Source organism: Monodelphis domestica, chromosome 3 (genome assembly GCF_027887165.1).
Source record: "Monodelphis domestica isolate mMonDom1 chromosome 3, mMonDom1.pri, whole genome shotgun sequence".
Classification (NCBI taxonomy): Eukaryota; Metazoa; Chordata; class Mammalia; order Didelphimorphia; family Didelphidae; genus Monodelphis; species Monodelphis domestica.
In genome coordinates, this window is record NC_077229.1 from 79,089,455 (window position 1) to 79,117,168 (window position 27,714).

The window sequence follows — 27,714 nt, forward strand, 5'->3', positions numbered from 1 at the left end:
CTTCCATCCTCCTCCAAACCCATCCCTCTTCCAAACTTCTCGGTTTCTTCCTTCTAGAAACCCAGTTTTAAATCTGTCACTTTCTCCTCCTCCTCCTCCCTGTCCACATTCATGACCAACAAGTTGCCAATCTTGTGGGTGTGACTTCCTCAACATGGAGCTAGACTGTTGCCACTGTCCTCCCTGGCCTGGTCCCTCAACTCCATCTCCTTCTCCAATCCATCCTTCCGAGGCTGAAAATAACCTTCTCAAAAGACAAGCCTGACCAGGGTTCTTCTGTTCAAGACTCTCCAGCAGCATCCTGCTACATCCAGGTCAAAATAAAAGTGAGGTCCTAGTCTGGCATTGGATGCCCTGAATAATGGATCTCTCTAAATATATGGGTAGCCCAGTGGAATTGCTTGTCAGTTCTGGGAGGGAGGAGGGAAGAAGGGAGGGAGAGAATGTGAATCAAGTAACCATGGAAACATTTTTAAAATTAAATTTAAAATAAAAAAAAATAATGGGGGGAGAGGGGGGCAACTGGGTAACTCAGTGGATTGAGAGCCAGGCCTAGAGATGGAAGGTCCTGGGTTCAAATCTGGCCTCAGCACTTCCCAGCTGTGTGACCCTAGGCAAGTCACTTGACTTCCATTGCCTAGCCATTACCACTCTTCTGCCTTGGAACCAATACCCAGTATTGATTCCAAGAAGGAAGGTAAGGGTTTATAAAAATAAAAAAATAATGGCTCTCTCTAGGCTCATTGAACTTAATCTCTGCTTGGTATAGCCTATGAACTCCTAGATATTCCTCAAACGTTATCATCTACCTTGCAACCTCTTTTATCCTTTTCCAAGCTGTTCCCCATGCCTCAGATGCCTTCTCTCTTCAACACAGGCCTTTTAGAAGAAGCCTGAGGCTCAGGTCATTCTCAACTCTTCTGAGAAATCTTTTCTGATTCTTTTCCTCTAAAGTATTCATTCTCTTCCTCCCCAGATTGTGTGTGTATTTGTTTATATGTCTATGTATAAAATATGTGCATAGGAATCCTGCCTCAGCTATGGGAGAGGGAAAGGTGGTGGGAGGGGGGGGCGGGGAGGAAAAGAAAATGATCTTTGTTTCCAGTGAATAATGTTTGGAAATGACCAAATAAAATAATGTTTAAAATAAAAAAAAAATAAAATATGTGCATATATAGTTGGTATATTATATATTACATGTTTGTGTATACACATACACAGAAATTTATATATGTATATAAATGTGTACAGATACATATATAATGTACTTTTATAATTAACCTATTTTCTATTTGGGTATCCCTTCCACAACACAGGGGTTAGGGGCACAACACTAGTACAATCTGAGAAATTCACATAAAATTATTTTACTTTCATGTTCTTTTCACAGACTTTACCTTTTTATTCATTTTAACTTTCAAAAAAGAAATTGTGATGCTATCCACATCCAGGGGAAGAACTGTGGGAGTAGAAACACAGAAGAAAAACAACTGCTTGATCACATGGGTCAATGGGGATATGACTGGGGATGCAGACTCTAAACGATCACCCCAGTGCAATTATCAATAATATGGAAATAGGTCTTGATCAATGACACATGTAATACCCAGTGGAACTGCACGTCAGCTACAGGAGGGGGGTGGAGGAAGAGAGGGAAAGAACATGAATCTTGTAACCATGGAAAAATATTCAAAATTAACTAATTAAATAAAATTTTTCAGAAAAAAAGAAATTATGTATGTTTTCACTAAAGATATTTTATTTTCCCAATTATATGTAATAACAAGTTTTCCCTCTCTTCTTCCTCCCCCCCTCCTAGAGCTGGCAAACAATTCAATTTGGGTTACACGTGTATTATCACACATACAAAAATTCCATATTGTTCATTTCTGTAAAAGAATAATCATATCAAACCAAAACCCAAATAAACAATTGAAAAATCGAATGTTTTCATCTGCTTTCTGAGTCCCATACACAGATCTTCCTCTGAATGTGGGTAGCGTTCTTTGTCCTAAGTCCCTCAGAATCGTCCGGGATCATTGCATTGCTGAATGTAGCCAAGTCTGTCATAACTTGTATATATCTCTGGTATTAAAAGATAAAATATGTTGACATTATACAATGCTATACGCGTATTTTATGCATTTCTGGGTAAGAGTTTAAAAAAAGATAAGCAAGTGTAAGGGCTGATTTTGCCTTTGTATCACCAGCATAGGTCTGGCATAAAATCTTGAACACAGTAGATGCATAATAACCCCTTATTGTACTGGATTCTTATCTACCTCCTTTAATCTGTTCTCATAAGACTTAGAACTGGTAGAAACCCTTAGAGTTCCAATCCATTTCCCTATTCATTCATTCTTTTCTTTTCTTTTTTTTTAAGCCCTCACCTTCCATCTTAGAATCGATACTGGGTATTGGTTCCAAGGCAGAAGAGCAGTAAGGGACAGGCAATGGGGGTTGAGTGACTTACCCAGGGTCATACAGCTGGAAAGTGTCTGAGGTCAGATTTGAACCCAGGACCTCTCATTGGGAGGCAGAAGAGCTAGAAGGGCTAAGCATTGGGGTTTAAGTGACTTACCCAGGGTCACACAGCTAGGAAAAGTCTAAAACCCCAGATTTGAACCCAGGACCTCCTATCTCTGGGCCTGGCTCTCAATCCACTGAGCCACCTAGCTACCCCGGCATTCTTTCTTTAGTAAATAATTATTAAGACCTACTATATACCAGGTACCATGCTAGAGCTGGAGGTACAAAATAAAAGTCACTGCCCCTGGTGAACTTGAGTTCTATTGGAGTGAATCAACATGAAAAAAATAGACAGAGTATGTATGAGTTATAGATAAAGCCATTTGGGTGGGAGGGTGCAGAAGGAGGGCGCTAGCAATGAGGAATGATCTCATGTAGAAGATGCTACTTGAGCTGGCTCAGAATGAAGGGAGGGATGCTGAAGACACCGTGGATTCCAGCCTGTTCTAATGCAAGGAGAAAGACAGATGGGACGTCCCCCGGCGGAAGGCAAGTCGTCTCCTTTCTCTGGATCATCTCTAGAGTATGTGGAAAAGTGGGTTGGAGCCACACCACGCAGGGCTTTAAATGCCAAGGCTTGAAGTTATCCCAGAGCCAATTGGGAGCTCCTACAGGATTTCGGAGCAGCTAGGTGGCACGATAGTAGACTTGGATCAGGAAGTCATCAGGCTTGGATTCAGGAAGACCCATGTTTCCTGAGTTTAAATCTGACCTCAGACATTTATTAGCTGGCTGACCCTGGACAAGCCACTTCACCCTGCTGGCCTCAGTTTCCTCATCTGCAAAATGAATTGGAGAAGGAAATGGCCAACCACTCCAGTGTCATTGCCAAGAAAACCCCAAATGGGGTCACAGTGTTGGACCTGACGGAAACAATCGAAAAGTCACCAGGAATTCAAGTGATGAAGTGACGTGCTTTAGGAGCATCAATTTGGGAAATCAGAGAGGGGTGAGATTAGGAGCCTCTAACAATAGTCTGAGAGGTAACGAGGGTTTGAAATGGGAAGCTGAGCGTGGGAGGGAGTCATGCAAGGGGAGACGTGAAAGATGTAGAGAGAGAATTAGCAACAACTGGCAAATGATTAGATGTGGAAGTTGAGAGAGCCAGATGTCAAACATAATTTCAAAGGTAGAAACTTGGGTGACTTGGGGACAGGGATACCCTCAAAAGAAATAGAGAAACGTAAAGCTCCAGGCTTGGAGTTGGGAGGATTTGGGTTCAGATCTGACTTCAGACATTTCCTAGTTGTGTGACCCTGGATAGGTCACTTAACCCTGATTGCAATAACCCTTGCCACTCTTCTGTCTTAGAAATTATACTAAGGCAGAAGGGAAAGGGAAAAGGAAAGAAAAGGAGGGAAGGAAGGAAAGGAGGAAGAGAAAGAAAAGTTAGGAAGAAGAGAGGCTTTACTTTGGAACATTTTATTTAATTAATTGATTTAGAATATTTTTCCATGGTTACATGATTCATGTTCTTTGCCTCCTTCCAACCCCCTCCCATAGGCGACACATAATTCCACTGGGTTTTACATGTGTCCTTGATCAAGATCTATTTCCATATTATTATTAGCACTGGGGTGATCGCTTAGAGTCTGCATCCCCAATCATGTCCCCACTGAACCATGTGATCAAGCAGGTGTTTTTCTTCTGCATTTCTGCTCCCACAGTTAAGAAGAGAGGTTTTGGGAAGGGGTGAAAGTAAGGGTCCTGAGTTACAACATGTGGATGATGGAAGGAAACAAGCATTTATTAAGCACCTACTATGTGTCAAGCACTATGCTAAGTGCTTTACAAATATCATTTCATGGGGCAGCTAGGTGGCTCAGGGGATAGAGAGCCAAGTCTGGGCTTAACACAGAGGTTCTGGGTTCAGCTTCAGACATGTCCTAGCTGTGTAACCCTGGACAAGTCACTTAACTCCATTTGCCTAACCCTTTCTGCTCTTCTGCTTTGGAACTGATGGTTATTCAGCATCAATTCTAAAATAGAAGATAAGGGTTTAAAAAAAATATATATATATATACAATACAGGGAGATAAGAGCTATTATTATCCCCATTTAACAGTTGAGGAAACTGAGGCAAACAAAGGTTAAGTGACTTCCCCAAGGTCGTAGAGCTACTAAATGTTTGCGGTCATACTGATGCTCAGGTCTTCCTTTGACTCTGGGTCCAGCAGGCTACCTACTGCATGCACCACCTAGCGGCCTAAATGATGAATAAAGCATGTATTAATCCATCACTTGTACACTGTTCTAAGTTCTGAAGATACAAATTGAAAAGCTAGACGGTCTGTTCTCGGGGAGCCACATTCTACCTGAGGAACACAAGACATGGGAGGATTCATGGGCAGGACACGTCGAAGAGCTTCCCGGATGGACAGCAAGGCCCAGAGGTCCTCCAGGTGTGTCCAGTGTCAGGGAAGACGGCGAAAGCCTGTCTGCTTCCATTCTTGGTGGTGTGAATGGCCATATTTGTCAAGAAGGGTTTAGCAGAAGGCAGAGGGCAGCAGGGACTCCAAAAGCAGAGAGATGGAGTGGCTGGCATCCAGCCAGGAGAGGGAAGCGAGAAGGGAGCGTGGACGTAAAAGCTGGGAGAAGGAAGCCTCCCAGAAGACTCATTCTGGAGCTAGACACCAGAGAGAGATGGGGCGATAGGCTAGGTTACAATCAGAGGATCTGGGTCATAAATCTAGAACACTTACAGATATGGCCACTTGCCTGAGGTTGAGGTGGAAAGAAGTTGGAGGCCAGATAAGCTTGATAAGCTCCGGCCAGGCTATTTAAGGGATGGAGAGAAGACCATGAGCCAGGTACGGAACTCACTGGGGAGAGAGAGAGCTGGAGGCCGCCAGTGAATAACTGCCATCAGGACCCGGATAGGGTGATCTATCTGGGTCTTGTAAACCTTAGATAAGAGGTTGATTGACCATAGCTGTGGAAGAAACAAGGGGTGCGCCAGCTTCTCTTGGCCCAATGCTGGGGGAAAGGTGGGGAAGGGGGAGAGGATGGGGTACATTCAGATCCCAAGAAGATGACCACTGGAGGTGCTGTTTTCTGAATGACACCAGATAGAAGGGCCAGGAGAAAAGGACTAAGATAAAGAGAAGTTTTAAAATAATAATGTGGGTTCCAGGACATACAATGGAATGGGAGTCCTATGGGGGCTTGGGTAGGGTAGAGCTGGAGGAGATGAGAGTGGGAAAGTAGGAGGAGAGTGGTTTTGGCTTTCCAATGGGTTTAGGAAGAGAGGTGGGTTTTGGCTAGCTGTTGCCTTCTTTTTAAACCTTCACCTTCCATCTTGGAGTCAATACTGTGTTTTGGTTCTAAGTCAGAAAAGTGGTAAGGGCTAGGCAATGGGGGTCAAGTGACTTGCCCAGGGTCACACAGCTGGGAAGTGTCTGAGGTCAGATTTGAACCTAGAACATCCCATCTCTAGGCCTGACTCTCAATCCACTGAGCCACCCAGCTGCCCCCTAGCTATTGCCTTTTGATAGGGGATCTCAAGTTCTAGAGTCCAATGAATGGCAAAGGGTGCCATTCACTCCCTCTTTTCTTTACCCAATCCATGCCCTCTGGCATCCCTAGAACACCCACTTGGCAAGCTTCCCAAAGAGAATGAAAACAGCATTTGTCGTAAAATTCAACTGGAGTGTCTAATGTGACTTCACCCACCACCAGCCTCTCTGATTTTGTTTTCAATCACTTCCTCTGATGGGTCTTCACTCCCTTTTGTGCTTAACAGTCGAATGACCATGGCCCAAAAAGCAGTTATTTCTAAGTCAATCCAGTATCTCCAGTCCTCAGACAAACCAGGCTACAAGCATGGTCAGCCTGGTAGGAATTGCCTAATTGGATCATCCTCTTGCATAACCTTTAAGAACCACAGACTCCTCCATCACACCAAGAGGAAGGATCAGAAGAGTGAATTTGGTGGAGGAAAAGGATACCTTGGTCACAGGTTTGACCCATAAGAAGTTAATTCTTGGCAAACTTTCAAGGATTTTTCAAATATGACATAGAATGATACACACCTTCATTTTGGAGCAATCCTTCTTGCTCCCAAAGGTTGCTGGGAACCTAGCACCCCCTTGTGTCATGGACCCCCTCAACCCCTAGTGAAAGCCTAGGACTCCTCAGGACCTTTCCGTGTTGCAAGACTGAGTTGGCCTGGTCCTCCTTTCTCATCAGTACCTTCTGCCCTTCTCATTGAAGGAATGGACTGGAAGGTGGGGCTGTGGGCTCCAACACCTACTTATTTTTATTTTTAAAAATTATTTTAAATTATATTTAAAACTTTTTTCCATGGTTCTATGATTCATGTTGTCTCCCTTGCCTCTTCCCTCCCCCATCCTGAAGATGATAAGCAATTCCACTGGGTTACACATATATTATCACTCAAAACCTAATAGAGTCATCATCTTTTAAAACCAAAATCCCAAATGATATACCCATATAAACAAGTGATAAATCATGTTTTTCTTCTGTGTTTCTGTTCCCACAGTCCTTTCTCTGGATGTGGAGAGCATTCTTTCTCAAGTCTCTCAGAGTTGTCCTGGATCATTGCACATTATTAGTAGCAAAGACAATTACATTTGATTGTCCTACAATACTGCAGTTACTGTGTACAAAGTTCTTCTGGTTCTGCTTATTTCATTCCACATCAGTTCATGGATGTCTTCCTAGTTTTTATAGAAATCAAGCATTTCTTCATTCTTTAAAGCATAAGAGTATCCCCTCACTATCAGATACTACAATTTGTTCAGCCATTCCCCAATCAAGGGACACCTCCCCCCATTTTCCTATAGCACAGCTATGAATATTTTTATACAAACAGATCTTCTCCATTTTCTTTAAATTTCTTTGGGATACAAATTCAGCAGTGGTATTGCTGGATCAAAGGGTATGCATTCTTTTAATTCCAAATTGCCTTCTAGAATGGATGGATCAATTCACAACTCCACCATCAATGCATTAGTGTCCTAATTTTGCCTCATCCCTTCCAACATTTGTTATTTTCCTTTACTGTTAAATTGGCCACCCTGCTAGGTATAAGAGGGTACCTCAGAGTAGTTTTGATTTGCATTTCTCTAATTATAAGAGATTTAGAACACTTTTTCACGTGTTTATTGATAGTTTTGATTTCTTTATCTGAAAACTGCCTATTCATGTCCCTTGACCATTTATCAATTGGGGAGTGATTTGAGTTCTTATAGATTAGTTCTTTGTATATTTGAGAAATTAGAGAAATTTGTTATAAAAGATTTTTCCCCAATTTGTTGCTTCCCTTCTAATTTTGATTGCATTGGGTGTTTGTCCAAAAAAACTTTAATCAAAATTATTCATTTTACATCTTGTAATGTTCTCTTATCTCTTGCTTGGTCTTAAATTCTTCCCTTCTCCATAGATCTGACAGGTAAACTATTCCATGTTCCCTTAATTCACTTATGAAACTATGTTTAAGTCACATACCCATTTGGAACCCATTTTAGTATAGGGTGTTTCCAGTGCCTACTTAAAGAGGGAGTTAAGCACAAATTTTCTCCCTTTCCTACCAGTTATTCTGCTTTTGGACTTCTCTGAACCATTCCATCAGGACCCCCGACCCAGGTAGCTTTCTTCCCCCCATCCTCACCTTCAACTGTAAACTCCTTGAAGGCAGGCACTTTCTTTTCAGTACGTGCTGTGGAAATGAACACAGGGACTTTGTAATTGTATCCCCAGCGCTTAGCAAGTGCCTGGCACTTAGTGTTTATTAATTATGGATAAAGAAAATACTTAGGATTACAAAGAAAAACAAATACATTGAAATATGTATTTTTTCTCCTTCAAGTTCACCTCTTGAGGGTCTGGGAACTTCAGGCTGAGAATCATTACACTTAGGTCTCTTTCTCAATGCAGGAAGATGTGCCAGGGTTCCCTGGGGGTTGGAACAAGCTCTTATCAGGTCCCCTTATCAAGTTGGAAAAGCTTCCAATATAGCCCAGGAAGGATTGGATCTGTTATCTGACACCCAGTTTAGTCACATGAGGCATATGACTAGAGGCTATCTATGCGGGTGAGACATTGAACAAAATACACACAGAATGATGCTTATTAGGGACAGTGTTGATTAAAATATTTTTTTCAAACCCTCACCTTCCATCTTGGAATCAATATTGTGTATTGGTTGAAAGGCAGAAGAATAATCAGGGTTAGGAAATAGTTGTGGGGAGGGGAGCTGTACCCTTTATTTTAAACCCGTACCTTCTTAGACTCAGTACTATGTATTATTTTTAAGGCAGAAAAGAGTGGTGAGGGTTAGGCAACTGGGGGTTAAGTGACTTGCCCAGGGTCACCCAGCTGGGAAGTGTCCCAGGCAGATTTGAACCCAGGACCTCACAAGTCTCTGGGCCTGGCTCTCCAGCCACTAAGCTGCCCCCTGGCAATGAAGCTTATGAAATCACTAGATTCAGGTTCTAGACTTAAGGGTCTGGCATTTTTCTAACTATGGCTTGGGCAAATCACTTAGCCTGTCTTACCAGCTTTATCTCAACTAGAATCAGATGATTAATCACTTCACAAAAAGAATTTAAGAATTCCTTGATTGAAAAAAAACCAACCCACAAATTCCAGAACCAAACTTCCTACGTAAGAGCCTAAGCCTAAGACCTTCCTTCATTTGACTGCTAGATTCTGACCCTCCCACAAACCTACAGTATCAGCCCAGGCAGACACAGCCCATACCAGGCAAAAGCCTGGCTTAGGTCCCACAGGTTGGTGGCAGAGCCCAGTCAGTCTGGGCTCCGTGTCTGTGCTCTTAAAGCAGAAGCCGAAACCTCTCCCGATAGAAAGAACTTCAAAGACGAGAAGAAATCCCAATTCATCCATTTATTTTTGGCAGTACATTGACACGCCTTCAAAACTGTGCCCCAGACACTCCCCAGAGCGTTACAGGGAAAGGGAGGCAAGACCGGATTCTCCACCGCCGCTGGTCCTGGTGATCAGCCTCCGTGACACACAAGCATTCAGTGTGCTGAGGTCCAAGTTAATCACTCAACAAACTCGATTTCCCTTCCTCCAGCACCAGCTCAGCACTTCAGAGCTGCCGCCGCCTCCCTCACCCTTCCTGTCCAAGCCTCATTCTGAGGGCAAAGTTCTCCCTCACAGATGCTAACAATCTTGGGTCAATCCATGGGTTAGAAGTACAGTCGAGTTGTGAAAGGCAGTGACATTAAATGACAGCAAACAGTACAGCAGTTATAGAAAAGTGAATTCAATCCCAGCATAGCTACAAAGGTGTTGCTTCATTAAGATGACATCCTGGCTCAATTAGCCCAAATCTACACCTTAAACAAAAACTTCTCCTTGACAATTTTTAAACTTTTACTTTGTCTTGGCAAGACCCAAGTCTAGGCAGATAGGGTTAAATGATTTGCCCAGGGTCACAGGGCTAGATAATGTCTGAGAGAATTTAAACCCAAGCCCTCCTGACTCTAGGCCTGGCTTTCTATTTCTATTCTATCTAGCTGCCCCTTGCTGACAATGACAAGCCTTCAACTAGTCTCTGCTTTAAGAGGTGGCAATATGTGCCTTCTAATTATCCATTTTTTCCTCTTTAAGAGGCAAAATCTTTCTCAACTCCCTGCTCAACCATTATTCTCTGGGTCAGAACAAATAATTTTCATTTAATATCCCAACTTCTATCAGGCCTCTTGAATGCCAAAATGGTTTTTTCTTCACTAGAATTCTCCCAACCCCCACTGTATATCAAGTGTTACTGGGTTGGATGATTCTCTTTCAGTTTTTGGTGGGGCTAAACCCAAAAGGCTCCCATGTACTGAATAACAAAACTAAATTAGAATATTTTGTCGTTTCCTTACCTCATGACAAAATATTTTTCTAGTCACTTTTCATAACTTTGTGACATAATCCAATGTTCCCAGTCTTCAAAATATTTCATTTCCTGACTTTGCCATTGGAAAGTCGAGCTTTAAAAGAAGTGACTTGTTAATAAACCCCTATGATGCTTTTAAAAATTTGATTATCAATACTACGTACTGGTTCTAAGGCAGATGAGTGACTTTGCCAGGGTCACATAGCAAGAAGTGTCTGAGGCAACAGTTTGAACCCAGGACCTCCTGTTCTCTCAATCCACCTAGCTGCCTCCTCTACTACAGTGCTTTTTAAGAGAGCTCTTTAGCTCACTATCACCCTGGGAAGTAATAAAAGTAACCATTTTTTATTGGTGATTAAATTCGTATTTGGAGGTCACACAAAATGTAAACCTGGGACTTATACCTAGTATCAAACTATTCTTGGCAAATCCCATGCTAGAATTCAGATCTGCTTGTGATTCAAGGGGATCAGTTACACTGATCCACAATTACCTACAACAAAACACAGAACTATCTTTGACTAAGAAACATATACCACAAATTCAAAGGTTCTTATTTCCATTTTGAGGCATTTATTCTAATCTGATTTTTCAATTTCAAATGATTACAGATGAGCATTTTTCTAATGGTTTTATTCTTCCAATAACATTCTAATATTCATAGGCCTCAATTTCTGAAGTGCAATTCAGTTATTTTTTGGTCTTCTCTGAAGTTCCTATTTAGAGAAAGGGGAAAAAGAGCTGAATGAGAAATAATCATGAAAGCCATTTTCTAGTACTTCACAAAAAGCACATTTCTACCAACATTTACATATAACCCCCCCCCCCATTAAATAAGAGAATGGGAGGGATCTGACTAGTCAGGTGGCTCCTAATTAGTGGAACTAGTTGAGTTTTGAGTGCCTTCATTCTCACACCACCATGAGGCTGAGAACAGAGGAGACTGGAAGAAAAACTATTCTACTTCCAAAATTAAAGTTATAAAATTCTTCAGAGGTAGACATGGGTTCTTAAGGAACTAGCTCCTCAAAACTGGCACTTACATCAATAAGTTATCCAGGTCAAGTCTCAAGTTCTCTGCCTCCCCAGGAAACCATTCCAGATAAGGGAGGGAGGGAGTGCATGAGCACAAGCAGGCTTCAATGGCTGCCTCTAGGGAGTCCTTAGGTCAGACACCATGGTGCTTGGCCACCTTCCTGGAGATTATTGCTTCACTTTCTTCAACCTGTCAAAGTAAATGGGCGTTATTAACCCCATCCACACCAGAGCTCTCAGATGCCCCTCCCCACCACCCCAAAAACAGTTCACATCATTTACGAGGGTTTCACAAGCCATTCACTGAACCCATCACATCACAGAAGCACAGTTGTGGGCAAAGGTTTCCAGGGCTGGCTGATATACCAGCCAATGTCACATTTCATCCTTAAGCAGAGACAGTTAAATCACTTCTGATACGGCTGCTTAGGGAGAGTGTGGGCTATGGGGAAAAAATGGCAACAAGGAGATGGCAAAGAAAGCTACACTTAAGTGAGTGACTTAATGAAGTCTAGGAAGATTCTCAATAGATGAATAAAAATCCAAAAGGCAGGGAATTCGGTTGTTTCCAATCTTGCTTACATACCTACTAGCAAGACATGACTGTGTGCCCAGCTCTGACCCATGGAACGAAATATCTGTGCCACACACCAAGGATTGCAATAGGCATGATTTTAATTTGCTTTTTTTTTCTCTTGGTTTTGACTTTAAAATAGTCAAAAAAAGGAACATTCCACAGGCACATTAGACTTTCAAATGAGCTCTCAACAAGAGGAAGGATGCGGACATGAGCAAAAGGGAGTTACCTCGAATTACAGGACTATTTCCACATATGAACTAGCCAAGAAAGCAGCCTTCGTCTCAGAGGTTTCTCTGTTGGGAGGCACAACACTTCTTTTCTCCAGGGACACTGCAGTTTCCATATGCTAGCAGAGAATTCTTAGAACTTGTAAGGCAAGGACAAAGCTAGCTAATAAGTCAATTTCTTTGTTGTTGATTTTTCCTCATCTACCTTGGAACACTACTACTCCAGTTATCACCACTAGATTCTAGACTAAAATTGGTCAATGTTTTGGTACAATGGTGCTCAACAGTTACTGGATTAAACTTGCCACCAGTCATCTGGCTTCCAAATGAGTTTAAGTTACACAAATACAATTACAGCTAAGGCTCACCTATTCCACGTGTCTGGCCATGCAGACAACAGTGCAACAGGTTGTCATCCTCAAAGAGTGAAGCTATATTTAATGTACTCAAATGCCAGGACCAGTACTGGGTTTTTGAATTTTTCAGTTTGGTTTCTGCTGGTCAGAAGTTGGTCCTCTACCTACACTCTCTGCTCTGTGGTCTGCTTTGTCGCTTGCTGTCAAAACGTCAGACATCCAGCAAAGGGGTGTGTTGTGCATGGAAAGGTAAATGTCAGGAGCACAGTTCATTTCAGACGGTCTTTTAATAGGCTTCGTAAAGCCAAAGAAAACTGTATACAAGAATTCCTTAACCACTTCAAATACAATATCAATGGAATATGCATACTTCTTCCAGTAAAAAAAGGACAATATAAATAAACATTTTCAAGAACCTCTTTTATGGAAAGTTTGCAAGTCTATTTCTGGGTAATTTACAGTATACAGTAAAAATACCTTTATGCAGAGTGAACATACAAGCAGTTTCTCTTTAGATATACCAAGGTGGTCTGCCTCTCCACAAACCCTCACGGCTGCATTCCTACCTTGCTACACTAAAGGAAGGTTACAAAAAGTTGAAGGTAACGCACTTAAAAAAAAAAAATTAAAAAAATAAAACAGAAAATAAAACAAAAACAAACAAACAAAAAAAAAGCCAAACCTCCACAGCTTGTTCAGCTTCCCGTGAACAATGAATTTTAAGGTCCTTTTCTAACTCAAAGAAAACCGAACCAGGGCCCCCAATTTCACAAGTTTTGTTGTAAAAAGCTTAAAAAAAATTTTTCTTAAAAACAAAACCAAAAGAAAAAAACAAAACAAAAAAATAATAAAGAAAACCACCACACCTTGGCTCATGACGAAAAGAAAAAAAAATCCGAAGTGCTTTCAAAATGCTTTTTTAAAAAAACACTCGAGAACAGACAAGAGCTTTCTTAAAAGAAAAGTCTAATTAGGCCATCTCATGTCCGAAGCTGTCAGGCTGTGTTTGACAAGATCAGAACTGATAATACTACAAAAGTGAATACAAGTAGATGGGTACTACACAATAACGATTCAGCGAAGCTCCAAAAATCTTTATAAATACAGCCATTGGAAGGACGATCTTGATTCAGGAAGGATTTTTACTCGTTGTGTGTAGCTGAGGACAAGAAGCAGGCACAATTGTAAAGGCACTGAAGCACATGACAAGTTGTAGCATTTCACTCCCCTGAATTACTGCGGAGGCTAGGTCAACTACATGGTCCTACGGAGAATCCCCCCCCCATGTCTAAAGCGTGTTAGGACGCTCGAGTTCTGCATCGTTAGGAGGTCAGAGAAGGGGACACTAAAGATGCTTTGCAGCTCCAACTAAGTCCTACACATGCATTAACACTAGGAAAGTTCTTTCTTTTTCTTTTTTTTTTGGCAGAAAATGGTTCCTAGCACCAAGACCTGGCAGAATGGACTTGTTCCTTACGGGAAAAGCACCGTGATAAGGTCTGAGCGTTGAGAGCCTTAAGGTTACTTCCAGAGATCAGTACAAGGTCATGGAGTCAAGATTCAGAATTCCCACATACATTGGCGGCGTTCCCTCTTGAACTAGGACTTACCATAACTGTCATAGCTGTCTCTGTAAGACCCTCCTGAAGACCGGTCACCATAGCCTCCTTGACTCCTGCTGAGAAATCAAAAACAGGAAGGGGAGTGGGTTTTGGGGTGTTTCAATATAGCTGGTTGCTAAGAGGGAGGTGGGACACCTTCCACACAACCATATTTCCTCATGTAGTCAAATATTAGATACCAGCTTAAGTTCCAGTTCTGAAGTAAACTGTTTCATAGTTAAGAAATAAAACTTATTCAAGACTAGTACAGCAGAGGCTCCATGATCCTTACCTGCTGCTGTAATAGTCTCTGGAACTTCCATATCCTCCGCTTCTGGATTCAAATCTGCTCCCCCCATAACCGCGGTCTCCACCTCCTATGGCACAGAAAAGTGACTTTTAAGCACCTGCTTTTAAGAACGTATGCAAGCACATTCTTAACCTGATCCCATCCATTACTTCCAGTACTCACCTCTAGAAAAACCACGGCCTCGACCCCTGCCTCCACGGAAGAAGCCTCGGCCACTGGATGAACCCCCTCTGTATCCACGGGACCGATTTTCTGATGATTTGCCTGCCTGGTCAACTCTAATCTGCCGCCCATCAACAGACTGAAAAGCAAATTATTTCAAAAGATTAACCATATCATACAGATATAAACATTTGTTATCACCACTTTCACTTATTTTCCATCTCTTTTTTCTCTATTGGACCATTCCCTACTGCCTACAAATTCTCATTTCCAACACCCATCCTGGAAAAAAAAACTCACTCAAAAAGGTCATCTAAAATACATACTTCCACCATATCTCCTTTCTTACAACCTAACCTCCAACTTCATCATTTTGATTAGCTATTCCCATTCCTGATTTCTTAAATGACAAATCAAATGGTCTTTTCTCAATCTTCATTCTTCTTGACCTGTCTAAAGACTTGACACTGTAGATCACTCTCCCTCAACACTATCTCCTCTAGGTTTTCAGGTCACCCTTGGTTCTCCTACCTCTCTGTGATCACTTTCTTAGTCTCTGCTGGATTGTCCACTAGATCACACCCTAGAGCCTTCCAGTCCTTGGGTCCTCTTCTTTCCTCCTTTAATTCACTTGATGATCTCATCAGTTTCCATGGATTTAATTATATTATCTCTATACTGACAATTTTCAAATCTACCCCAACCTCTGCTTAAAGAACTATGGAGCAAGTCAAGATTCCTAGACTGCAGTCCTAGATCAACTATAACTTTTCACTTTTAACAACTCTCTGCACCTCCTCAGATGCCCCAGTTTTAAAAAGGCAGTACATTAGATTATTTCTAAGGTTCCATTTGGCTCTAATATTTATTAAGCATCTGTGTGCAGAAAAAGATTGGATGAGACACCACTTCCATCCTCCTGAGGATGATAGTCTAAGACAAGGAAAAGCCAGTTATGATACAAAACTATTAATTACATAAGTAAATAAAAATAGTATCTGAGGAAGAAATCATAAGGCTTTTTGTAGAAAATTTGAGTTGGGCCTTAACATTCTAGTCATTAGGAACAGTCTGAACAAAGGTATGGGAGGCAGGAGAGCACTGGGGGTGTTCAGAGACAACAAAGAGTAGGCTAGTTTGGCACATGGTAGGGAAGTAATATGAGATTAAGGCTGGAGAATTAAAGTGGCAACAGATGGTGCAAAGTCTTCAATGCCAAATCTTAAAATAAAAAAAAAATTATACTTTAAACAAAAGGCAATAGACCAAAGGTTATGCAAAAGCAAGTTTAGTGACAGAAAGAGGAAATCAAAAGAGGAGAAAAAAGACCTGGAAAGACAGCAATAGTCCAGAGAGGTAATTAAAAGCCTTGATTAAGCTCTTACTACATCTGATTCCAATATAACCATCAAGAAAGGAGCCTTGCCAGTCCTTACCTTTCCATTCATGGCCATCATGGCATCTTTAGCATCATCTATGTTCTCAAATGTGACAAAGCCAAAACCTCTGGATCTCTGAGTCTCCCTGTCTTTCACAACAACAACTGGAAGGGAGACAGTGATTAGTCATTCTATAAGAACAGAGCCACCACCCCAACCAACCCTTTCTCCAAATTCTCAACAGTAACTTGATCCAAACTTACCTTCAGCAATCTGTCCATACTTTGAGAAGACTTGTTCCAATGACTGTTCATTAGTATCAAAACTCAGTCCACCAACAAAGAGTTTTCCTTCATCTGATGCCATCTTGACCTAGTAAGAAAGTTTTCTGTTTAGAACCAAGTTGCAGCACTTTTTTTAAACCTACTTGCTAAACTCCCTCTTCAGAATCCTAAACAACAACTGGGATGTTGACTTGTGCAAAATACAAAGCCTGGCCTTGGATTGTAATCCCCAAAGCAACTAAGCTTCCCACCTGCTCAAAACTCAAGTCAAATTTGTATATGGGGAAGTTGGGTGGGGAAAGAGCTAAAAGTAAAAAATGATTAAAAAAAAATTCAAGATTTAACATGAAAGCAACATTGAATTCACCTAAAATTAGGGTTTCTCAATCTATGCTCTATGCCTAAATTCTTCTGGATTCATTCATTAAAAATGTCAGATCAAAAGCTTTCCCAGTTTTGATAGGGCAAAATAACCTGGGACCAAAGCAGGGGCCTCTACAAAAATCCAAGTCTCTTGGAGCCTGGGCAGAATTATCTTCCTCACTCCCCATCGAAGAATGGAAGGGCAGAAAAAGCTTCTATTTGAAGCTTTAAATTATCATACAAAGCTACAAAGTACTCTTGGAGCAACTAAACACTTTCAGTTTATAGATGGAGAAACCCAGGGTCATACAAGTGTTAAAAGGGCAGAAATGGATTTAGACTAAATGGCCTTGGAGGTATCCATCTAGGATCCTGAGATTATCATGTGGAAAGAACATGGAACTTAAAAAAACAGGAGTCCATAGGCTGGCTTTAGAAATCATGTAGGCCTTAGAAATTATCAAATTTAGCCCAACAAAACGCCTATCCCAAGAGCACCAGTCAGTTAACAGAGAAAGGACCCCAAATTTAACACTCACTCCACAGTACCATACTGGGTTTTCAAACCCAACGCTGCAACTTGCTACCTAGGGGGCAAGTTTCTTTCTTCTCTAAATCCGTTTCCCTAATTAAATTTGGCCCGAGTTAATAAGCTGCCCAGTGAGCAGACTCCTTTTGAAGGCTTTTTCAGGGTACCCGATGACCACTTGGTTGGGGGGTGTTACAGGTGAATTTTCACGCTTCTAATTTAGCACTGACCAGCAGACCCCAAGGTTCTTTATGTAGCCGGGCGAAGTGGGCGGGGCACCTGGCCGACCTGACAAGACTCAGGGCTAGCCAGAGATACTTTGTCCAGTGGCTCAACACGGAGGGAAAAAGATGCTGACCACAGTGGCCGGGCCGAGTTTGGGAACGGGCCACCTCGAGGCCTAGCCCAAGCGAAAGGGGCCCTGCTCAAGATGGCCGCCGACCACGTGGCCCGCAAGACTCAGGGTGCACCTTCCTCAACCCCCGCCCGAAATAGTTACTAATTCTCGAGTTCCCCCAGCCTCCTCTTTAAATCAGGGCCCCTCTCTTTTCTGGTACGGTTCCCCCAGGGTCTCCCTCCCCCAATCCCCTCCTCCCAATTAGCGGCCGCCTCTTTCTGCGCATGCGTGAGGAGCCCCCTCCTCGCCTCCCTGCGCCATTCCATCCGGGTATCTCTGGCGGTCCCCGCCATTTCGTTTGGCGCCCGCCAAGATTCTCAGCCGCCATTTTGCGGCAAAGCCGCAGAGAACCCGTCCGCCCTGAAGGCCCCCTGGGACACAACAAGAGCAGCGCTCTAACTTCGGCTGTTGGCCGCCGCTGCTGCGGAACCCACCCTGACCCAGCGGGCCGCACAGTCCAGACCACAGCCCCATCCCGGGGGGGGCGTGCCGGTGCCCGGGCCCGTCTCCGCCCAGGCGCCGGGCCGCCCGCCGTCTCCTCCCTTTGCCTTGCCTCCCCTCCAGCCAGACCCCAACCACCCCAGGCCCTCCCAGCTCCGCAGGCCCAGCCGAGTGGCCGGAGGCGGGCTCCCTCACCGGTGTGTAGGATAGGACGGGAAGGATAAGCGGTGTCAGCGAAAAGACCAGAACGACCTGAGCCTCCTAACGGGAAAATGAGCGGCGCGCCCAAGAGCTCGGTCTTATATACCCCGCCGCGAAGCCACGCCCCGTAGCCCCACCCCCTGAGCCCAGAGGGCCAATCGAAGGAGTCCAAATCTGGACGCTGATTTATATTCATAAGCTTCGCCAAGCTTCCTCCCTCCCCTTTCAGCCCCTCCTCCTCCTCCAAGGATGTGTAAAGGGATTGGTGGGGACCGCGCCGGACGCTCGTCCGCAGTCCCCCTCCCCTCGAGGTGAAGAGGCCTCTAACCCCAGGCTGCGGGGAGAGCGGGGGCGGGAAGGCAGGGATTGGAGGCGGGGCTAAAATCACGCCCTCTTCTGGGAGCCAGAGGCGGGGCTGACCCAGTTTGGCGCGCTCTCCCTCCAGCACTGCGGCGGTCGAACAAAGGAGCTGCAGTGAGAACCGAGACCGCCTCCGCCATGTTGGAGGGCTGGACCCCGCCCCCTCCAGAGGCCCCGCCTTCTCCCTGCCGTCTCGGTACTGCCGAGACGCCCCGCCCAGGGCCTCGGTAGCGCCACCCACCGCGGCCCCCAGCCCCATCCTCTCGGATCAGTGCTCCTCCCCACCCCCACACCGACCCCCACCCACCCAGTCTATGCTAGGATACTCCTTGGTTACGACCGGCAATGCTATGCCCCCTACTCCAACCGCCCGCCGTGCGCTAGGGCCCCGCGATCTTCCCTTTCACATCCCTTCCCCCAGCCTGCTAATTACGCCACCCCCCCCCCCCCCAGTGGCTGCCCCACGCCTGCTTGCGCTAGGGTGCTCCGTGGGTTTCCCTTCCCCCGCCCTGCCTGCAAACTCCACCGTAGGCCGATCGACCTCGTATCTGCCCCACACTCTTCTCTCGGGGGCCCAGAAGTTATCCCCTAGAGTTGTTGCACACTCCCACACTGGGGGGCCACATGTTAATACTCCTGCTGCCTCCTCCCCCTCCCCGGCCTCCCAACAGCCCCCACGCCAGCCTGGGCCCTTTCAATCGTTAGTGACCCAGGTTCATAACCCTAGTGGCCCCCAGACCCCTTTCCCTGGGTTTTACCACCCCCACCCCCAGCCCATCACTTACCAAATCCTGTCAGTTGTCCCACTTCCACATGTCGCACCTACCCCTGCCACATCTATCTTTGTATCCCCAGCTCTGCCTCCTGCTCCAGGGTTTGTGGGACTGAACTGAATTCCTACGGGCCCCCACCCCCACAGCCCAGACTATTCTTAGCTCCAGGCTCGGAGCTCTTCCCTCCACCTGCCATGCAGAGGCTTGGCTTGGCTCTCTGGGTCTAGAAGTCACTTTCTTTAAAGTAATTTTGTCATTACAAGTTCTTGAATCCCTACTTTCTGTCCAAGTAACAACTCAAAGGCTAAGCAAATAGGGTTAAGTGAATTGCCCAGAGTCATACAGCTAGGAAGTATCTGAAGCTCTATTTGAACTCAGGTCCTCCTGCCTTCAGGCCTGGCTCTCTATCCACTGTGCCACCCAGCTGCCCCTATTCCTGTATTCTTTTTCTGAACCTATTATGTACTTGCAAAGTGGAAAAACTGCCCACATTTACAGAAGACATTCAGATCTAGCACTTACCACCTGAGGGAGTCTTAGGGAATCACTGTGGCTCCCACCTGTCAGAAGCAGAATTTGTACACAAGCCTTCCCCTGTCTCTGTTGAGTCCTCTATTGACTCTACCACCCTCGTTCCCTAGGAGTGCTGCTCAGGAAGCCCTGGATTCTAATCCAGCTTCATTCTTCCTAGTTGTGTGACCTTGGGTCAGTCACTTTCTGCATCACATCTATAAAATGGACATCCTAATTGTACCATAATTGTACCACCCTCCCAAATTTGTGGGAATAAGATGAGCTATTTGTAAAGTTGTTCATCCTTCATTTTTATAGCAGACTAGTGACAGTGTCTTATCACGTTCTAGTGAATAGGATTTAAGTGAGGCAGAGGCACATGAAGTACTCAGCCTTATTCTCTCTTCTAGTCCTACAAGTTCAGTGGCAAGCCAAAAGGCAGGACCACTAGACGTCCCAGGACCTTGGCTTCTCCGAGGCCTGAGGGACCTCTACCACACTCCACCTTGCCTGCTGCTGCTGCCCTCATGGCCTCAGCAACACATCACTTTTGTCTACCCATTCTGCCTGGGGAAGTCTTCCCTGGCCTGGAGTGGACAATCCTGAGTCACCGGTCTGTGGCCTTTTGGCCACATGGCGGAGCCCACAGGTGAGAGCCATGTGACAGGGGGGCATCCAAGGGGCCCAGCCAGGCCTCAAAGGGCTCAGTGAACCCTCACCCCAGAGGTGCTGTCCTGCACAGCCCAGAAGTAAAGTGTGGGACACTGAAAACCTTAAAGCTCACAGAAACCAAAGCTAGTCTACATATATATATATATTTACATTTGTATAAATACAACATTGAAACATGTCCTAGCACAGCACCAGATGGAACATAACGAGGAGAAAAAGCGCCAGCCTCAGGCAGGAAAGTGTGTTTAAATCCTGCCTCTGCCCCATAATAACCTATTTCATCCCCCCCTCATCAAATTGAGCATTTTTCTTTCTCTTTCTTCCTTCTTTCCTGCCTTTCTCTTTCTTCTTTTCTTCCTTTCTCTTTCTTCCTTCTTTCTTTCCTTCCTTTCTCTTCCTTCTTTCTTTTCTTCCTTTCTCTTTCTTCCTTCCTTTTTCTTTCTCTCTCTTCCCTCTTTCTTTCCTTCCTTCCTTTCCTCTCTCTCCCCCTTCTCCTTCTCTCTCCCTCTCTTCATTTCTCTTTCCCTTCTTCCCTCTCTTTGTCTTTTTTTGCTTTTTCCTCTTCCTTCTTTCATTCCTTCCTTCCTTTCTTTCTCCTCACCTTCCATCTTGGAATCAATACTATGCATTAGTTACAAGACAGAAGAGTGGTAAGGGCTAGGCAATGGGGGTGAAGTGACTTGCCCAGGGTCACAATGCTCTGAGGTCATATTTGAACCCAGAACCTCCCAACCCCAGGCCTAGCTCTCTATCCATTGAGTCATAGCTACTGCCTAGCTCAACCAGAGTACTTTTAGAGGCTCCGGGCTAGAATTCTCTCCTTCTCATCCCCTTGCTTGCCAGACTTCCTTCAAAATCTCACCTTCCAGAAGCCTGTCCTGGTCCTCCCAGATGTTGGTACCCTCTCTCTGAGATATCTCCCATTTACCCCATACGAGTCTGTTTTGTATCTAATTGTTGGCCATTGCTTTTCACCTCACTAGACTGAGTCCTCCTTGAGAGCAGGGACTATTTCTTGCCTTTCTTAGTATTCCCAGAACACAACACAGTGCCTGACGTGTAATCTGATAAATCTTGGTTGACTTGAATACAAAGCTATTAAATGTCATTCCCTTGAACTCAAGACTCTGACCTCAGAGACCAGCCCGCTTTCTAATTCTACTGCCCTCTCCTTTAAGCCTCCAGGAACACCATTTGCTGTGCCTCCCTAACGTGCTCATCAAGAAAACTGGCATGATCATCTGGATTGTGTTTTAGGCTCCTCCTAGGCAGGTATGCTAGTTACACATAATTCTTCAGAATTTCAGGATCCACTAGTTCAAACTGCCACTCATCCCTCCCTCATCAGAAGGAATTTTATATAGCACAGGCCTGGATTTGAATCCCACCTTCAACACCAGCTTCAGGAATATAGGCAAGTTCATTAATCATTCTGTGCCTCAATTTGCTCATCTATGAATTGGACATAATCATGCAAGCATTGCCTGCCTCCCGGGTCGTGGTGAGACTCAAATGAGACTCCAGGCATATAAAGAAGAGATTTAAGAACTTTAAAATGTCTTATAAAAATGGAACTCTATTTTTGAGTTCTGCTAGCTGTTTTCCTAAAGAACTGTTTACATTTCTCAGGTAGGGGTATCAGCATAGCACACAGGTTATCCATCTATCATCCCTTTTTCTAATTACAAGATGACCCACTCCCTTATTTCCTCAATGACACTCCCTTATGGCTGGGAATATGCTGCCTTTGAAGAAAATCATTGCAGTTAGAATTAGAGGGGGGCAGCAAGGTCACCCATTGGATTGAGAATTCAGACCTAAAGACTGGAGGCCCTGGGTTCAAATACTTGACCTGCCTTGTCAAATACTTGACTTGCCCTGACCTCAGATACTTCCTTGCTGTGTGACCCTGGGCAAGTCACTTAACCCCCCTTGCCTAGCCCTTATTGCTCTTCTGCCTTGGAACCGATACACAGTATTGATTCTAAGACAGAAAGTAAGAGTTAAAAAAAAATCAGAGAAGCTGTTAACTTGGGGGAATATAGCAAATATCTCTGATAAAAGTCTGACCCCCCCAAAAAAATATAGAGAATTGATATAAATACATAAACAGAGGAACCATTCCCTAATAGATAGTCAAATCATATGATAAGACAATTTCCAAATGACTACATGAAAGAATGCTCCAAATCAGAGGCAGCTAGGTAGCACAGTGAATAGAGAGCCAGGCTGGAAATGGGAGGCCCTGGGTTCAAATGTGGCCTCAGACACTTCCTAGCTGTCTGGACAAGTCACAACTCCAGTTGCTTCTCCCTTACCACTCTTTGGCCCTGGAACTGATACCTAATATTGATTCTAAGACAGAAAGTAAGGGATTAAAAAAAAAAAGGTTGTTCCAAAGCACTAATCACTGAAATGCAGATTATAATAACACTAAAGTCCTTCACACCCATCAGATTGGCAAAGACAAAAAAATGGAAGCTGGTAATTGACGGAGAGACCACAGAAGGGCAGATACACATTATAGGCAAAGTTATGGATTGGTCCAGGCATGCTGAAAAACAAATTGGAACTATACCCCCAAAGTTGCTAAGCTATACAATTCTGCTAAGCCGATATCCCAAAGAGGGAAAAAATAGAAGGAAAGGACCTAAATTTTTATTTAAAAAAGCAACATTTAGGGGAAAGTTTGATTGCTCAGTGAATAGAGAGCTAGCCTAGAGATGGTAGAACCTGGGTTCAAATGTGGTCTCGGACACTTCCCAGCTGTGTGACATTGGGCAAGTCATTTAATCCCTATTTTCTAGCCCTTGCCACTCTTCTGCCTTGGAACAAATACGTAGTACTGATTCTAAGGGGGAAAGTAAAGATTTAAAAAACAAAAACATAGCAACATATTCTTATTGTAGCAAAAAAAAATGGAAATAAGGCTATCCATCAGTTGTGGAATGACTGAACAAATTGTAGTTTAGAATGTAATGAAATACTACACCATAAAAACAATAACTAAAGGAGGAGACAGCTGGGTAGCTCAGTGGATTGAGAGCTAGGCCTAGAGATGGGAGGTCCTAGGTTCAAATCTGGTCTCAGATACTTCCCAGCTGTGTGACCCTGGGCAAGTCACTTGACCTCATTGCCTAGCCCTTACCACTCTTCTGCCTTGGAGTCAATACACAGAATTGATTCTAAGTGGAAGGTGAGGGTTTAAAACAAAAAGAAACAATAACTAATATGGAAGATCTGGAGAAACTTGAGAAGCTTTACATAGAGGGGGCCAATCCTGTGCTCCGAGTTGTTCATCGTGTCCTCCAGTTGACTGTGTGGCTGGCACTGGGAGGTAACCTGTTTTGGTGTGACATAGCGAACTCTTTGGTAGTCAGCCTGGCAAAGTCTATGAACCTCTTTTCAAAATCATGTTTTTATGTACATAAAATATATTAGGGCTACTAAGGAAAATAAGTGTACTGAAATGCCCTTATTAAAATATTTTAAAAGCAGGTTCTCAAATACTCAGCTCCTTTAGGATTGACCCCAGATTGATTTGATAATCCTGAGTACAAAACAGAGAGCCTGCACGGTACACCAGCCCCCGCGAGCCCAGGTTAGATTTGTGTGAATTCACATAATGAGAGCAGAGCAAGAAAAATGATTAACATCATGACCACAACCATGCAAAGGGAAACAATTTAGAAATACTTTGGAACACTGCTGAATGCAAAGGTCCAGTCATTTCCAGAAACTGGTGGTGAAGCAGTCTTCACCCTTCGAGGCAGAGGACAATGTATTCAATGATTTTGCTTATACATTTGTGACAAAAAGGGAATGGGTTAGTGGGTAGTTATAGAAATGAGAGAGAGAGAGAGAGAGACAGAGAGACAGAGAGACAGAGAGAGACAGAGAGAGAGAGAGAGGAGAGAGAGAGAGAGACAGAGAGAGAGACAGAGAGAGAGAGAGAGGGAGACAGAGAGAGAGACAGAGACAGAGAGAGAAAGAGAAAGAGAGAAGAGAGAGAGAGAGAGGAGAAAGAGAGGGAGAGACAGAGAGACAGAGAGAGAGACAGAGAGAGAGAGGAGAGAGAGAGACAGAGAGAGACAGAGAGAGAGACAGAGAGAGAGAGAGAGAGAGAGAGAGAGAAAGAGAGACAAAGACAGAGAGAGAAAGAGAAAGAGAGAAGAGAGAGAGAGAGAGGAGAAAGAGAGGGAGAGAGAGAGAGAGAGAGAGAGAGAGACAGAGAGAGAGAGAGAGAGACAGAGAGGAGAGAGAGAGAGACAGAGAGAGACAGAGAGAGAGACAGAGAGAGAGAGAGAGAGGAGAAAGAGAGGGAGAGACAGAGAGAGAGACAGAGAGAGAGGAGAGAGAGAGACAGAGAGAGACAGAGAGAGAGACAGAGAGAGAGAGAGAGAGAGAGAGAGAGAGAGAGAGAGAGAGAGAGAGAGAGAGACAAAGACAGAGAGAGAAAGAGAGAAGAGAGAGAGAGAGGAGAAAGAGAGGGAGAGAGAGAGACAGAGAGAGAGAGAGAGGAGAGAGAGAGACAGAGAGAGACAGAGAGAGAGACAGAGAGAGAGAGGGGGGGGGGAGACAGAGAGAGAGACAAAGACAGAGAGAGAAAGAGAAAGAGAGAAGAGAGAGAGAGAGGAGAAAGAGAGGGAGAGAGAGAGAGGCAGAGACAGAGAGAGAGAGCAGAGACAGAGAGAGAAAGAAAGAGAAAGAGAGAGAGAGAGACAAAGAAGACAATAAAACATTTAAACACATAAAGAGATTAAGGAAAAGGATGAGAAAGAGGAATGCACTAGGGGAAAGGAAAGGAAAGATTATCTCACATAAAAGAGGTAGGGAAAGAACTTTTACAGTGGAGGGAAAGATAAGAGAGGAGGAGTGATTGAACCTTACTTTCATCAGAATTGACTCAAAGAGTGAAAACATACACACTTAGTTGAGTAGAGCAATTTATCTTACCCTGGGAATCTAGGCAAGTGGGGCCAAGTGAATTCAACCAAGGTGACATGATTAGGAAGCATCTGAGACTAGATTTGAACCCAGGACCTCTTGTTTTTAGGGCTAGTGAGTCATCCAGCTGTCCTACCTGTTGTTTGTTTGTTGTTTTGTGTTTTTTTGTTTTTGTTTTTGTTTTTTTAAGCAGATCTGGCCACATGGAAAATTCTGGGTAGATGGTTGGGTAAAATGATTGCTAAATCTGGGCTCTCAGCACCAAGACTGTGCTTGGTTTACTGGATGAAATGAACCCATTAGGGGCAGCTAGGTGGTACAGAAGATAGTGTGCTGGACTTGGAATCAGGAAGACCTGAGTTTAAATACAGCCTCTGCTACTTCCTAGCTGTGTGACCCTAGGAAAGTCATTTAAACTTATTTGCCTTAAAAAACAAACAAACTATATTACCCTATAAGAAAGTAGAAAAGGAAGAAGAACAGATCGGGGAAGGCAGTGGTCAGAACAAAGCACTTTTGAGGATGGACAGGATGAAAGAACAGAAGGCTGAGGATAAACAGGGGAAAATAGGATGGAGGGAAATCATGGTAATTATAACTATGGAAAAAATTCACAGAAAGTTTCTCTAATTAGAGGCCTCATTTCTCAAATACATAGAGAAAGGAATCAAATGTATAAGAATAGAAGTCATTCCCCAACTGATAAATGGTCAAAGGATATGAAGAGACAGTTTTTAGAAGAAGAAATCAAAGCTAACTATAGTCATGTGAAAAAATGCTCGAAATCACTATTGATTAGAGAAATGCAAATTACAACAACTCTGAGGTACTACCTCATACTCACCAGATTGGTTATTATGGCAGAAAAAGAAAACAAATTTAGGAGGGGATGCAGGAAAATAGAGACACTGATGTGCTGTTGGTGGAGTTGTGAACTGATCCAACCATTCCAGGCAGCATTTGGAACTGTGACCAAAGAGTTACAAAACTGTGCATATCCTTTGCCCCAGCAATACCTCTACAAGATCTGAATCCCAAAAAATTAAAGAAACAAAAACAAAAAGGAAAAGGAAAAGGAAAATGACCAATATGTACAGAAATATTTAAAGAGGCTCTTTTTGTGGTGATGAAGAATTGGAAATTAAGGGGATATCTCCATCAATTGGGGAATGACTCAACAAGTTGTGGTATATGATTGTGATTGAATACTATTATGCTATAAGAAATGACGAGGCAGGATGCCTTCAGAAAAACTTGGGAAAACTTATATGAAATGATGCAAAGTGCTATTTTGTGGAACCATCAAATGTGATAGACTTTACTACTAACAGCAGTACAATTCTGAGGACTTATGTGAAAGAATGATTTTCTCCTCCAAAGAAAGTACTGTGGGAGCAGAAATACAGAAGAAAAACATATGATTAATCACTTGTTTATTTAGGTATAGAATATGGGGTTTTGGTTTTATAAAATCATTTCCTTATAGAAATGAATAATATGAAAATATGTTTTGTATGATAATACATGTATCTCCCAGATTGAATTGCTTGTCAGCTCTGGGAGTGGGGAGAGAGGAAAGGAGGGAGACAATATGGATCATATAACTTCAGAAGTTATGTGGAAATCTATTATAAAAAATTTTAAGCTTTTTTTAGTCATGCAAAGTGAAATGAATAGAATCAGGAGAATGTTGGTCACAGTAGCATCAATATTTTACAATGAACTATAAATGACTTGATTATTCTGAGCAATACAATGATCCAAAACAATTCCAAAGAACTTATGACGCAAAATGCTACCTACTTCCAGAGAAAGAACTGATGGAGCTGAATATAAATCAGAGAATCTTTAACACTTTTTTTAACTTTTTAAAACTTTCTTTACTTTTTCTTGTGTTTTTTTTTAGTTCGTGTTTTCCTTGACAACATGACTAATTATGGGGAGGAAGAGAAGTGGAGGAGCTCCAGAGAAAGAATTAAAAGAGTGAATGCAGATCAAAGTATGCAGATTTTCACTTTATTTCTTCCTGCTTTTTAAAAATGTGTCTTCTTTCACCATATGACTAATATTTCCATATTTGCATGATTGAACATGTATAACATATATCAAATTGCTTCCTGTCTCAGGGAAAGAGAAGGAAAGGGAAGGGGGAGAATTTAAATTCAAAATTTTTTAAAAATGT

The 27,714-nt window shown here is 43.3% G+C and overlaps 1 protein-coding gene and 1 long non-coding RNA gene across 9 annotated transcripts; one reads left to right on the forward strand and one right to left on the reverse strand.

Annotated features, from left to right (window-relative positions):
• Positions 1 to 9,381: 9,381 nt before the first annotated feature.
• Positions 9,382 to 19,810, reverse strand: CIRBP (cold inducible RNA binding protein). Of its 7 annotated transcripts, none has more exons than XR_008917373.1 (8): positions 19,413 to 19,544; positions 16,316 to 16,424; positions 16,110 to 16,216; positions 14,674 to 14,812; positions 14,494 to 14,578; positions 14,211 to 14,275; positions 11,446 to 11,627; positions 9,382 to 11,118 (listed from the first exon to the last, which is right to left on the reverse strand). XR_008917373.1 is itself a non-coding variant. In XM_016432242.2 (7 exons), the coding sequence occupies exons 2-7, from the start codon at positions 16,416 to 16,418 to the stop codon at positions 13,743 to 13,745; spliced, it is 519 nt and encodes a 172-aa protein (XP_016287728.1). In that variant the 5' UTR covers positions 16,419 to 16,424; positions 19,413 to 19,810; the 3' UTR covers positions 12,869 to 13,742. The 7 variants fall into 7 exon arrangements, 4 of the variants coding, with proteins under 4 accessions (XP_016287728.1, XP_056678224.1, XP_007489420.1 ...); XR_008917371.1 differs by having other exon boundaries at positions 14,211 to 14,278; positions 19,413 to 19,542; XR_008917372.1 differs by lacking the exon at positions 19,413 to 19,544 and adding an exon at positions 18,262 to 18,364 and having other exon boundaries at positions 14,211 to 14,278.
• Positions 18,572 to 27,531, forward strand: LOC103105100 (uncharacterized). 2 transcript variants are annotated; one of them, XR_465836.2, is made up of 3 exons: positions 18,572 to 18,854; positions 21,764 to 21,857; positions 27,439 to 27,531. It is a non-coding gene; the product is annotated as an uncharacterized LOC103105100 (long non-coding RNA). The 2 variants fall into 2 exon arrangements; XR_008917374.1 differs by lacking the exon at positions 18,572 to 18,854 and adding an exon at positions 19,833 to 20,562.
• The last annotated feature ends 183 nt before the right edge of the window (positions 27,532 to 27,714 follow it).

What these genes read in the sequence shown, in the direction of transcription:
- CIRBP (XM_016432242.2), bottom strand. Translation starts at nt 16,418, where the DNA reads ATGGCATCAGATGAAGGAAAACTCTTTGTTGGTGGACTGAGTTTTGAT. An exon ending in GTATGGACAGATTGCTGAAG is followed by an intron (nt 16,217 to 16,315) that starts GTAAGTTTGGAT and finishes TCTCCCTTCCAG; the next exon opens with TTGTTGTTGTGAAAGACAGG. An exon ending in AGAGACTATTACAGCAGCAG is followed by an intron (nt 14,279 to 14,493) that starts GTAAGGATCATG and finishes TTGATTTCTCAG; the next exon opens with CAGGAGTCAAGGAGGCTATG.